This window comes from Neovison vison, chromosome 2 (assembly GCF_020171115.1).
Source record: "Neovison vison isolate M4711 chromosome 2, ASM_NN_V1, whole genome shotgun sequence".
Lineage (NCBI taxonomy): Eukaryota > Metazoa > Chordata > Mammalia > Carnivora > Mustelidae > Neogale > Neogale vison.
This window is the reverse complement of record NC_058092.1, coordinates 103,388,847-103,401,350: the sequence shown is the minus strand read 5'-3', so window position 1 is coordinate 103,401,350 and position 12,504 is coordinate 103,388,847. Positions and strand designations below refer to the sequence as shown.

The 12,504-nt window shown below is 45.6% G+C and overlaps 1 protein-coding gene across 1 annotated transcript; it reads right to left on the bottom strand.

Annotated features, from left to right (window-relative positions):
- Nucleotides 1-439: 439 nt before the first annotated feature.
- On the bottom strand, nt 440-8,687 carry LOC122898812 (3 beta-hydroxysteroid dehydrogenase/Delta 5-->4-isomerase). The gene is made up of 4 exons (XM_044236493.1): nt 8,603-8,687; nt 8,268-8,486; nt 4,045-4,209; nt 440-1,599 (listed from the first exon to the last, which is right to left on the bottom strand). Exons 2-4 carry the CDS (start codon nt 8,410-8,412, stop codon nt 788-790), a joined length of 1,122 nt encoding a protein of 373 aa, XP_044092428.1. The 5' UTR covers nt 8,413-8,486; nt 8,603-8,687; the 3' UTR covers nt 440-787.
- Between the last annotated feature and the right edge of the window lie 3,817 nt (nt 8,688-12,504).

Genomic DNA, 12,504 nt, shown 5'->3' with positions numbered 1-12,504 from the left:
TGGACAGATAGGGGCTTTCTAGTCAGTCTAAATGTCCTGGTCACTTAGCAGTTAGTGAGTGGTATCTGATGATCAAGTTTCCTTAGCCATAAAAGGCAGTAAGGTTTCTAGACGGTACTGGAAGAACTTCCTACTTTCTAAACATTACTAGAAACCTTAGTAAGGTTTCTAAACCTCTCAGAGGTTTCTAGAGAGGGTTAAATGAAGTGATATTTGCCTGAAACATAGCAAATGCTTCGTCGGTCTTAATCCCCGCCCCCCGCAACGCTTCTGCCCACCTCCATTCCATGCTGCTTTTCTAAATAGGAGATAATGATCCCTAGAAATGGAGGGGGAAGGAGGAAGGTATGTATTCACGTCAACCACGGCGTCTTCCAGATTAGGCATTAAAACATTTATTACTCTTTCCACTGAGCTGTGCGTGGGACTAGGGATTTGTAAAAGATAAGAAATACTTTGCACGTAACAAAGGAAATGGAACTAATAGGCAACATTCTACACGGAAGAGGCCCGAAGAGCTCAGAGCCAGGAGTGGAGGCTTTCGTATGAGCAGCTACAGCAAATCTCCCTGTCTGTCCTCTGCAGTGTGGGCAGGACAGAAAGCTTCCGGTTGGGCCAGGGACTGGGAAGGTTTCCGCTGGTAGGAGGAAAACAGTAAGGCAGCCATCTTGTAAAGGGAGACAGTAGGACCTGGGCCTGTGGCCTTGTTTCTTCCTGTATGAAGCCAGAGGGGGAGAGCTCAATAGACGTCTTCCAACAACCTCTGTATCTACTTGTCACCCCCAGATTAGTGAGTCTTTGTTTTTAGGGTCTCTTTGTGCTGTTTCACCAGGGAACCAATCCACTCCATAGTTTTCTGCTTGGCTTCCTCCCAGCTGAAGAGCGGCTTATACCCTAGATCCCGCTGAGCTTTCTTATAGGAGAAGGTAAATACACTATTTAACAGTGTCACTGTGTGGCGGTTGAAGGGGGGTGGATATTTGTAAATTGGACGGAGCAGAAAGCTCACTATTTCCAGTAGGAAGGCAAGCCAGTACTTCAGACATATGGGAAGGCTCATTCTGGAATCAAGGGAGAAGCCCCATTCCTTGCTCAAAGTGTAGTTGAAGTCATCATAGCTTTGGTGAGGTGTGTCATCGGAGATGTAATAGAACTGTCCTTGGACGCTTGGGGCTTTCTTGGGGTCCCGTAGGGCCCTCAAAGCCAGAATGTGAGCCCAGGCCACATTGCCAACATAGACAGGGTTGGCGATGGAGAACTTGCTCTGATGTGTTAGGACCCCATCGTTCCTCAGGGCCTTGTATATACAGTCATAAAGGAATGCACTTCCTTCCCCATAGATATACATGGGCCTTAAGGCACAGGTGTGCAAGGTGCCACCATTTTTAAGGGCCCACCCATTAGCAGCTAGCACCGCCTTCTCTGCAAGCTTTTTGCTGTAGGGGTATGGAGCAGACCATCTTGATTCGAGGTGCTCTTCTTCGTGGCCATTCTGGATGATTTCCCTGTAGGAGTTGGGGCCAGCCACCTCAATGGTGCTGGTATAGATGAAGATTGGCACGCTAGCCTGGGCACAGGCTTCCAACAGGAGCTGAGTACCTGCCCATGGGGAGTACAACATCAGCGTCAACAAATAACCTAAAGGGCCTACCATGGCTGCAGACCATGTCCACCCCCTCCCCCAAGTGAGATGGTTACTGCATATCAGGAGGAGTGCATTCGTCTGTGTCTCCAGCTAAGATCTGAACATGCTATAGCCATAGGAAAAATGCAAAAAGGCAAAAGTGAGAAGAAACCAAACTTTGGGTTCTGGAGAGCAAGAATTCTAGTTTTTTTTTTGGAATTCCTGGACCTGTGTGTGTACTTTGAATTTTGGAAAAGGACAGAGGATCGCCATTTTATGTTTTGCTGAGTGAAGACATTAGAAAATTTTCACTTATCCCTACCACCTCGTTAAAAACAGTTTATTTTAAATAAAATATAATTAGGAGGCCATACTCAGAATATGGACTAGAATTTTACCTAGTCCTGATGGAGTGTTCCATACAAAGGCCACTCCTAATTCTGACTGTGACTCCTTTTACCCAGGTCTGAAGAGTGGGGTTGAGAAACCTTCCTTTTACTTACTATTCTGGAGCCTGACATTAGCCTTCTAGGCTGAGCTTGGGGGAGAACCAGTAGGAGGAGTGTGCCCTCTGGTGGTTAATACCTATAATGGGATAATCTTGTAGAATCCTTGTAGCTGAGGGAGGTCAAGCAGAGCACCTTCCCCTTAAGTATATCCCCCACAAAGTTTCATTTTTATTTCTCTCTCTCTTTTTTATTTGTGCAATTTGATTTTTCAGAGAGAGAGACTCATTAAAAAAATCAGATCTAGAGGCTGAGAAAATGTGGGGCTAATCAACCTGCAGAGAGGGAAATGACCATTATTTGAAGTATCTTTTTTTTTTTTTCCTAAAATTAATTTATTGAGTTATGGACTAGTTTATTTGTCCATGGAAGATACATTTGAAATATTAATTCTTTGCTTAAATTTGATGATTTAAAATTAAATGTGCACATCAGAGAAGTATTCATTTAACTCATCTAATGTTACCATGTATGAAAGTAAATGTCCTCATATGTATCTAGTATCTGAAATTTCCCAAAAGCCTTTATTTATTTTTCAGCATAACAGTATTCATTATTTTTGCACCACACCCAGTGCTCCATGCAATCTGTGCCCTCTCTAATACCCACCACCTGGTTATTTGAAGTATCTTTTAAACCTGGAACTGACCTTAGTTTTAATTAACTGATACCTCTACCACTTCTCAGGGATTTCAAATCCCCTGTTGTTGGGAGTCCTGGAGAGCAGGAATTAGCAGTAAGGGCTAAAAAGGAAAATTCGGTTAATCTAGCACCCTCCTTGCAGTGTGGGAGTGGTGAGGATATGGATAAGTAGAAATTAGAAAGGGTCTTCCTTGAGGTTGTACTTTAGGCTGGAGACCCTAAAGCAACGAGTTGCTTTAGAGAAGAAGCCTCTGTCTAAGGACCAACTTTGTAGAGCAGGGCATGAAAACCAGATGGGACTGGGGGTTGGGGCTCTGTGGTCCTAGAGGGACTGGCCTCCAGCGCTCAGAAGGATTACTTTGCATGTGAAACTAGTAAGGGATTTAAACTAATCCCTTAAACAACTGTGTCTCCTTTTAAAGTAGATTGGAAAGTCGCAAACCAGAAAGAGCTACCAGCCATTTACCGATGAGGATCTAGGGGGGTGTACTTTGGGCACCTAGCTAGAAAGGCCCCTTTTACAAAAGACCCAGCAGCGAGCTGAAGAAGTACTCTAATGGATATGGGGAAGCTATTACTGTTAAGAAGATACCATGGGAAGGCCAGGCCTGGGTAATTCTGTCCTGCCAGACGGCTGTGAACTAGCTTTGCAGGTCTCTTGAGATGAATCCTTCTTTGGGGTGAGCAGGAAGGAGCTAGATGTTCTCATTAGGCTGGGGGATCTCCCACAGGAGTCCTGCTGGAAGGAAACTGGCCGGGAGCTTTGGCCCTTCACTCATAGTGGACATGGGGACCCTTCTTATCACAGAGTTCCTAGCTCTCGGCCTTACTGTGTGACTACCAACTCAGAGGGGCACAGAAAGGCTAATATGATGACCAGGAGGCACTTGTGAGGTCTGGTCCTTGCCCAGGAGAAGCAGAAGAGAGTTGGATAGCCAGAGTTCAAGGTTGGATTGGAGTCGACCCTTGATTGGAGCTTCCATAGAAAGAGCTTTTGTGGCCTTTGGAGACACATAGGTGTGGGCTTAAATTCCAGCTTTCCTACTTGAACAAGTTATTTAGCTTTGCTCAGCCCCAGTTTCCTCCTCTAAAAAACTGAGCATAGCAGCCTTGAATCTCTCAGGAGTGATCAAAAAAAAAAAAAAAAAAAAAAAAAAGCAGCTGGGGCAGACTCAGCAGGTGTTTGGGGATGGGAGCCTCTCCTCCCTTCCTTTTCTGTTTTCTGAGCCTCATTCACCCACCTCACTCCATAGCCTCCCTGGGATACTATACCCTTCAGATTGACATTCATGATGGTCTCTCGGTGAAGGACATTCATGACGTCAATGACAGAGGCAGTGTGAATGACAACTGAGATGCCCTGGCAAGCTCTCTTCAGGCACTGCTCATCCAGAATGTCTCCTTCCACCATCATCAAATTGGTCTTGCTCTGGAGCTCTGTGTGAACACAAGTCAGGTCACTGGAAGGCTTTCTGGATCTGGAAGTTTCCTGATAAAGGTGGCGTTTTCCCAGGTCTTCAAGGACAGGTACACGGGGGAAAGGGTGGGAATGGGGGACAAATCCATGGAAGGAACAAGTTAAACAGAGGCACATACGTCAGAATGTGTAGCATTTATTGGGGAAGAGTGAACATCCGTTTCCATCCCATTTTATTCTAAAGGAAGGAAGGAAGGAAAGAAGGAAGGAATTCGTGCAGTGAGGAGTCAAGTATGGCTGGGATGAAAATTCTTTAAGAGATTCATGGGAAGTTCATAAAATTCATAAAGGAGAGTTAGGGTGATTATGGAGGGTGGATATAAGAGGAAAGAATTTGAATTTAATCCTATAGGGAATGAGGACTCACACGTGGATTTGGAACAAGAAGAGAAACATAAACACAGTTGTGGGGTCGGTGCAGCCAACCCGGGCTGCAGTATGTGAAATGGGTCAGTGTGGGGCATGAAGTGGAGACATTAATTGAGAGAGAAATCGAGAGAATGTCTGCAGCAGAGTTCAGAGGAGGAGGACAGAACCTGGGTTCCCCCAGCAGCATCAGGGAAGGGGATGGATACACAGGCTCGACTTCTCAGAACCTATCCAGCCAGCTCTTGGTTCTTATTGGAGGGAGGCCGAGAGGAAGAGGTAGAATCTGTGTCAACCCAAGTATTTCTTGCTTAGGTGACCAGAAGGATAATGGAGCCAATAGCAGGGAATTTTAGGATGGGCCCAAATGAGAGGTTTAACTGAAAACAACAACAACAACAACAACAAAAACCAAAACCTGATTAGATATCATCTAAAGCAGATATCAGTGCCGAAAATAAGTCAGCCACCAAGGGACTAACATTCTGGCCATTGAGCCAAGGGCAGTGGATTCAACCCCAGGGACATCAGCTTCTTGGAAATTCACAGGAAGGGGCACTTCAGCTAACATCCTCACTTCACACTGGCTGGTGAACTAAACAGGGCCCCACGAATAGTTTGGATAAATACCCTCCACTTATTTTGTGCTTTCTGCTTTGCCCACACCACTACAGTGTCCTGATTTTTCTTTCACGGTTATCTCATGACATAGGTATTCCGATTTCCACTATACAGACAAGGAAACTGAGGCGGATTCAGGTTAAGGGGCAGGTCTAAGTCACAGTTCCTTGAAAGACTCAGGCCTGTTTCCTGCCTTCAAGCCTGGTTCTCTTTCCCCTGTCACCCAACGGCAGGACTCTTTTTCTTTCCCTGAGGCAGATTAAGGATAATCTGCATACATACATTGCATGTATGTTATGTATGTATGTATTTAAAGGATAAGACAGTTTCATTGAAATAAGCAATGGAGGCCCGAGAACAGTGAGAGAGAAACTAGGGTGAAAAATTCAGTGCAGGGAAATTTCCTTCCTGGGTTACAACTTGGAAGAACCATCTGCATCTCCCTACGCTTCTGCCAAGTTTGCTCCACCCTGGGCAAGTTCCCGTTGTTGCGCAGCTCCAAGAAGGCCCCGGAGGGGGAGAAAGGCAGGGGGAAGGCTGCTGGGAATCAGTAGGATTTTCTCTGATTGTGTCCCCATCTCTGCCTCCCCACCCCTTGCCCCGCTCCCTTCTTCCCTTCCTCCCTTCGTCCTTCCTCGGACTTCCGCAGGCCGCCTCAGATCAACCTATTAGTTTGCAGGGGTGCAGAGAGACCAGAAGAGGGCGCTGCCGATGTGTGGGTGGTAGAGGCGCAGCTCCCGCCTTCCTCAAGGCTCTGCGGACGCCTGCATTCTGCGCAGCCCCAACTCTCCCTTGCTTACACGGTGTGGGCTGCCTTGTAGGGAGGCCCTAAGAGACGCTGCTAGACGAATTAGTGGCTAAGAGCACAGCCGCTGCACTTAGACCTTCGGGGTTCAGTTCCAGCGTTGCCATTTTTTCAGCTGGGGGACCTTGAACAAGTGAGCCTTTGCTATGGTCTGCGAGTTTGTGTCCTTCATGCGTCGAAATCCTAATGCCGGTGTGATGCTGTCAGGAGATGGGGCCTTCTCTCCTTCTCCGAAGGAGATCAGGTCTCAAGGGTTTGACCTCATGAAGGGGGTCATCGAAAAGAGATCCCAGAGAGAGCCCTCTACAGCAAGAAGACGCAGGCTCTGAACGCCGAGGGAGCGCTCACCAGAACATGACTCTGCTTTGCTCTTGGGACTTCTGCCCCCAGAGCTGTGAGAAATAAAATATCTAATGGGTTGAAGCCACCCAGCCTGGGGGATCTTTTTGTAGCAACCTTAGCAGACTAAGACACCCTTTTGTGCCTGCTTTCTTGTCTTTAAAAAGAGGAGGATAACATTACCTATCCTCCAGGGATGGTACCAGGAGCAAGTGAATCGACAGGCGTAGAACACGGAGCGCAGTGCCTAGTGTAGACAGACCGCTGTGAGGATTCTCCACTGGGGTCTGTACAGAGCCCCCTGCCCGCCCCGGATGCAGCCTGACTGGTCACACCGGGGAACCGTCTTCTGGGTTGAACCTTGCCTTTCCCCGCATCGGCTGTCAGACTGTGAGTATTACGGAGATGAAAAGATGGCAAACAAGTGGTGCTGATCGTGTATGTTCATAGGTGTTCATCGGAGGTCCCGTTGAAGCAAACGGTAGAGGAAATAAGACATGTGAGATGTTCAGAGCACAGGAATGAGGAAGAGAGAGTGATGGGTGCAGTCCTGGAGGGCGGCTGGGGGTGTGGGAGGCTCTGTGTGGAGAGGTAGGGTCTTCCGGGCACCCCGGGCCTGCATGTTGACACCCAGTCCGCAGGGGCTGGGAAGGGGAGGGGCTGCTTTGGGGGATACTCAGTGGGGAAATGAGAGAGACTGAAGACTCCCTTTGCCAAGAGGCAGCCTTAGAGCCATATGACCGGGACATCCGCGATGAGGCTCTACTCTGAGCCCCACAGTCTGTTAATCAGAGTGCCACGGCAAGTTGCTTTACCTTCATGTACCTTGATTACCTCAACACCCTGTTGGGGGAGAGCCCCTTCCTACCTTCCTCAAAGGGCTGTTTTGAGGATTTGGGGGTGAAACAGGTTTTTAGAAGTCTAGGTTGGCATTAGCACCCGGGCAGCAGTCTGGGGAAAGCAGCAGAGCAGTGAACAGATTCTGCTGTCACTTTTTTTTTTTAAAGATGTTATTTATTTATTCGACAGACAGAGATCACAAGCAGGCAGAGAGACAGGCAGAGAGAGGAAGGGAAGCAGGCTCCCTGCTGAGCAAAGAGCCTGGTACAGGGCTCAATCCCAGGACCCTGAGATCATGACCTGAGCCGAAAGCAGAGGCTTAACCCACTGAGCCACCCAGGTGCCCCTCTGCTGTCACTTTTCTTGTGGTGATAAGCAGGGACAAATGGGAAGAAGAGATGTATAAGAATTACACATGAACCCACGCTCTGGAGCCTCACAGTTTGTCTCTGGCTCTCTCCCATGCTGTTCGCTGTGTGTCCTCTCCACCTTCCTCCCCCCATCCTGTCACATACACACGTGTGCACACACACATACATGCACACACTCACACAGGTGCATGCACACACACACACACACACACACACACTCAGCTTCACCTTCACTGGAAATGCTAAATGAAGCCACAGAAAGACCAGGGCAATTAAGAGGGGCAGGGACCTACTTGTAGGATCTCCAGATAATGGTGCTTGCCTGCCCTTTGGAGGTGTTGCACAGCCATTGCCAAGTCCACAATCTTCAGAACATTAGGGTTGTTGACAAGGGAGAGATACGTGATTTTATAAATGAGAAGAAGAGAGACCTAGAGGCCAGAGTGGTGGGCCTGCAGTAGTCCAGATCTCGAGTTCTGGATCAGGGTCAGACCCCGTCTCCTGACAGCTGGGTATGTCTTACGTTACACCACAGATTTCCTTTCTGATGACTTTGGACAGGGAATCATCCTTGATTTGGCTACAACTTTCCTTGATCTGCTAGACAAGAACCCCTCCCCATACCTGTGTAGAGGTTAAGATGGAGCAACCCACCCATGAACTCAAGTTCACTTACTAGAAAATTCCTCCCGCTGTTCTGGTCTGAAGACTTTGTCCAGTGCCCGGATCTCCTGCAGTTCCTTTTCCTCCGCCAACAAGTGAACGATCCTCTGACCCAGAAACCCTCCTGCACCTGTCACAAGACAGCTCCACCCAGCCATGGTCAAATAGGGTTGCCAAGAAGCACTCTCCAGGAATGAAAAAACTGGTGAGCAGATTAGATTACAGGGTGACCCTGGGATGGCCAGAAAGAGAAGTCAAGTGGTTATAGGCTTATTTTGTTCCCTCCACTCCATTTTTGCAAAACTCCCATGCCCAGGAACAGTTGAAAGAAAATTAAAAAGTGCTAACCTGTTAGACTGTTGGAAGCCACTTGGAAGAGCCTGGGTTCTGGTCTCCTTATTTCCCAAAGGCAGGCCTGGAGTTTTATCCACTCTTGTTTCTGGCTCAGCCTCTTCACCTTGAACTCTTACCACATACTCATTGCTCACGCCTTTTCCAGGTTCCCTCCTCCCCCAATGAGTAGTGACCTTTAATATATCTCTCATTCCTCTGAGGCACAGGAAACAAGTTTCAGGGCCACAGTGTGATAAAGGTTTGGTTCTCTTCGCAACAAGACATCCGGCAGTCAGTGCCAGCTGTCTGGGAGGCCAAGACCTGCAGATTTAAATGAAAAGACAAAATCTGCCAGCACAATGGGAAAGGTTGCCTTGTGAAGTAAATACATTTGGGGAGACGATCCACTGTGTACTCCATTCACTCCCCTCTCTGAGTGTCATTGGAAATATTACTGTCTTGCCAAGTGTAGACATTTGCATTGGCGGCAGCTTCAGTCAACCTTGAAGTTCTATGGGCAGTGAATTTCTTCCAATACTATATATCCAGAATCTCAGTTTTCGTTTCTCCTTGGAGACCTCCAGAGTTGGGGAGGAAGATTACCACTGAAGGGAAGGTCTCTAGCGATAACTGTTTAGCTCCACGGCTTGGATAAGGAGTTGTGGCCACAGCAGATCTTATGACGTCTTGATTACAAAACCACTCTCAGCAGAGTCTCAGAGGATGCTGTGAATGCTTTGGGAGCTCCAGAGCTGTCCAAATACCAACTCCATAAGCTTTTTTTTTTCTACTTTAAAAAAATCGAGGTGTGATTTACATGCATGAAGACATCCAAATCTCTCTCTTTTTTTTAAGACATCCAAATCTTAAGTGTTAGTTCAATGACCCTTTACAATTACATAATCATTGTAACTACCACCTAGGACAACATATGGAACATTTCCTTCACCTGAGAAAGCTCTTTCCTGCCCTTTTTCAGGCAATTTCCACCTCCCCCCACCAATCTACCCCAGAAACAATGACTTTCTGATTTTTAGTCCCAATAGATGCTCTTTGATTTTTTTTTTCCCTCCTAAAGTCTTTATGGTTCCAGATATACATTTAAATATAGAACACATATGAAATTAAATTGTGTGGATTACAGAAAAGTTAACAGTTGTATTTCTCTATTGTTTGTCCCTTTTCTCTTTCATCAGCTTCTTTTGCTTATCTGATTCCTTTTATTTCCTTTGGCTTCAGTTTAGTCTTGCTTTTCAAGGTTCTTAGGGTTAAAGCTTAGATTATTGATTTTATCCCTTTGCTTTTGTGACTATTGACATGTAAAGCTATAAATGTCTCTCTCAGCACTGGGTTGGCCACATCAGACAATTTTGGTGTATTGGATTTTATCGTCATTCAGGTAAAAATGTTTTCTAATTTACCTGTGATTTCCTTTTTAATACATGAGTTATCCCAAAATATGTTGTTTAATTTCTAAAATTGGGGATTTTCTAAATATCCTGTTGTTATTGATTTCTAATTTAATACTCGGGGTCAGAACATACACTCTGTATGCTTTTGACTCTTAGATAATTATGGAGACCCGTTTTGAAGTCTAGCCTAAGGTCCTGGCAAAAACACGACATGCACTCAAGAAGAATGTTTTCTTCAATTCTTGGGAGAAATGCCTTACAAAGATTGACACCCTCCTCTGGGCCTCTCTTTCTCCTTTCCTTGTGTTGGGGACATTCTCCTTTTCCCACTTGAAAGTTGACTCCTCGTGGTACCAACACACTTGCCTAGGGAACTTTGGCTGTAGTCCCTGAATTGTAGGAGCGTGTTCTCTGAAGCTGTCAGCACTAGCTAAAGGCCCTCGGTCTTGCTGAGACCTGTGGAGCCCAACCTGGGGCCACCAATGTGTGTCATACAGCTTTGCCTGCCAGAGTCATGCTGTCAGTGAACCACACACAACCCCCATCCGCTTTAGCACTAAGGTACTCACTACCCTAGCTGTCGGGAGTGTTGGAGGCTGATAGAATTCGGCCAGTGTCCCTCTGGGAATCGCTTTCAGCCTAAGAGCAAGAACAAGGGTTTAAAGTCTCTGAGTGGAACCAATAACTATAAATTCTATAGAAAATGAGAAATAAATGAAGGGCAAGGCAGATGGGGGCCACAAAATCACATTTCTTTTATTTCCAAATAAATTTATTGAGATATAATTTACATGCCATAAAATCCACTTGTTTTAAGTGTGTAATTCAACCATTTTAAGTAAAATTATAGGCTTGTGTAACCATCACCACAATCTTGCTTTGGAACGTTTCTCTTGTGCTCATTAGCGGCCACTCCTCAGCTCTAGGCAACTTCCAACTGCCTCTCTGACTCTGCAAACTTGCCTTTTCAGGACATCATATGATTGAAGTCAAACTATATTTGGTCTTTTGTATCTGGTTCATTTTGTTTAGCATACTCTTACTCCCGAGATTCATCTCTGTTGTAGCGTGTTTCCGTATTTCATTCCATTTAGGGGCTGAATACTCTTCCATTGTATGGATACACCATATTTGGTTTATTGGTTCGCCAGTTCGTGGATAATTGGGATTTCCCCACTTTTTGGACGATTACAGATAAAGCTGCTGTGAATACCCACATAAAGTGTTTGTGTAGACCTATGTTTTCATTTCTCCCAAGTAGATAGGTAGGATTGAAATCACTGAGACATATGGTAAATTTATCTTTCACTTAAGAAGGTGACAAACTTTTTTCAAAATGGCTACCCTTCCCACCAGTATTGAGTGAATGTTTCAATTTTTTTCCGCATTGTTTCCTGACATCTCCAATCATTATACACCTTTTTAAAAATTATAGCTGTCCTAGTGGGTGAGATGTGGTGTCTCATCATGCTTTTGATTTGCATTTCCTTAATGACTAGTGATGCTTCTCATGTGTTTGTTGGATGTACCTGTACCTTTTAGGTGAAATATCTATTGAAATATTTTGCCCGTTTTCAATTGGGTTATTTATATTCTTTTTTTTTTTTTTTTAAAGATTTTATTTATTTATTTGAGAGAGAGAGAGTGTGAGAGAGAGAATGAGCGAGGAGAAGGTCAGAGAGCGAAGCAGACTCCCCATGGAGCTGGGAGCCTGATGTGGGACTCGATCCCGGGACTCCAGGATCACGCCCTGAGCCGAAGGCAGTCGTCCAACCAACTGTGCCACCCAGGCGTCCCGGGTTATTTATATTCTTATTGGTGGGTTGTAGGAGTACTTCATATTCTGGATACAAGTTCTTTAATAGATAAGTTAACCTACAAAATAAAACTGCCAGTTATTTTACCAGCAAAAATGGGTTTATTCAGGAAAAGCAGAGAATTGCAATCCCAGATAAGCAAGCTAGGACAGAACCATAGACTAGTGCACCAAACAAAGAATAGGAATGCCTTTTTTATAGAGGAAAAGGGGAAGCTGGGATGCTGTTAACAGAAAGTCCACTGGGGTGAAATGCCATTTTGAAGGATAGTAACTTTTCATTGATTGAACTGTGACAGCCTCTTTGGTTGGGCTCCTTCTGGGGGAGGAGGAAAGCCTTTTCGGGTAGTAAAGTGGTATCTACTTGCAAGGTACCTCTCCTGGTCTGGTATGCAATTGACAATGAGTGGTTGGCATAAGCCCTCCCCCTGCTGGCCTACTGACTCCATCTTAAATGAAATTTCTTTTTATTTATTTCCACAGATAAATGATTTGAAAGAATTTTGTCCAATCTATGACTTATCTTTTCATTTCCTTAGTAGTGTCTTTTGAAGCACAAACATTTTTAATTTTGGTGAAATCCCATTTAAAAATTCTTTTCTTTGGGGGTGCCTGGGTGGCTTAGTTAGTTAAACGTGGGATCTCGGTTTTGGCTGAGGTCATGATATCATGGGCTGTGACACTGAGCC

Bases quoted from the DNA above. Each gene is read 5' to 3' on its own strand.
- LOC122898812 (XM_044236493.1), bottom strand. From the start codon at position 8,412: ATGGCTGGGTGGAGCTGTCTTGTGACAGGTGCAGGAGGGTTTCTGGGT. The intron at 4,210-8,267 runs GTAAGTGAACTT...GTGTTCACACAG, and splicing joins ACAGCGGGAGGAATTTTCTA to AGCTCCAGAGCAAGACCAAT. The intron at 1,600-4,044 runs GTATAGTATCCC...CCCCATGGGCAG, and splicing joins CATGAATGTCAATCTGAAGG to GTACTCAGCTCCTGTTGGAA.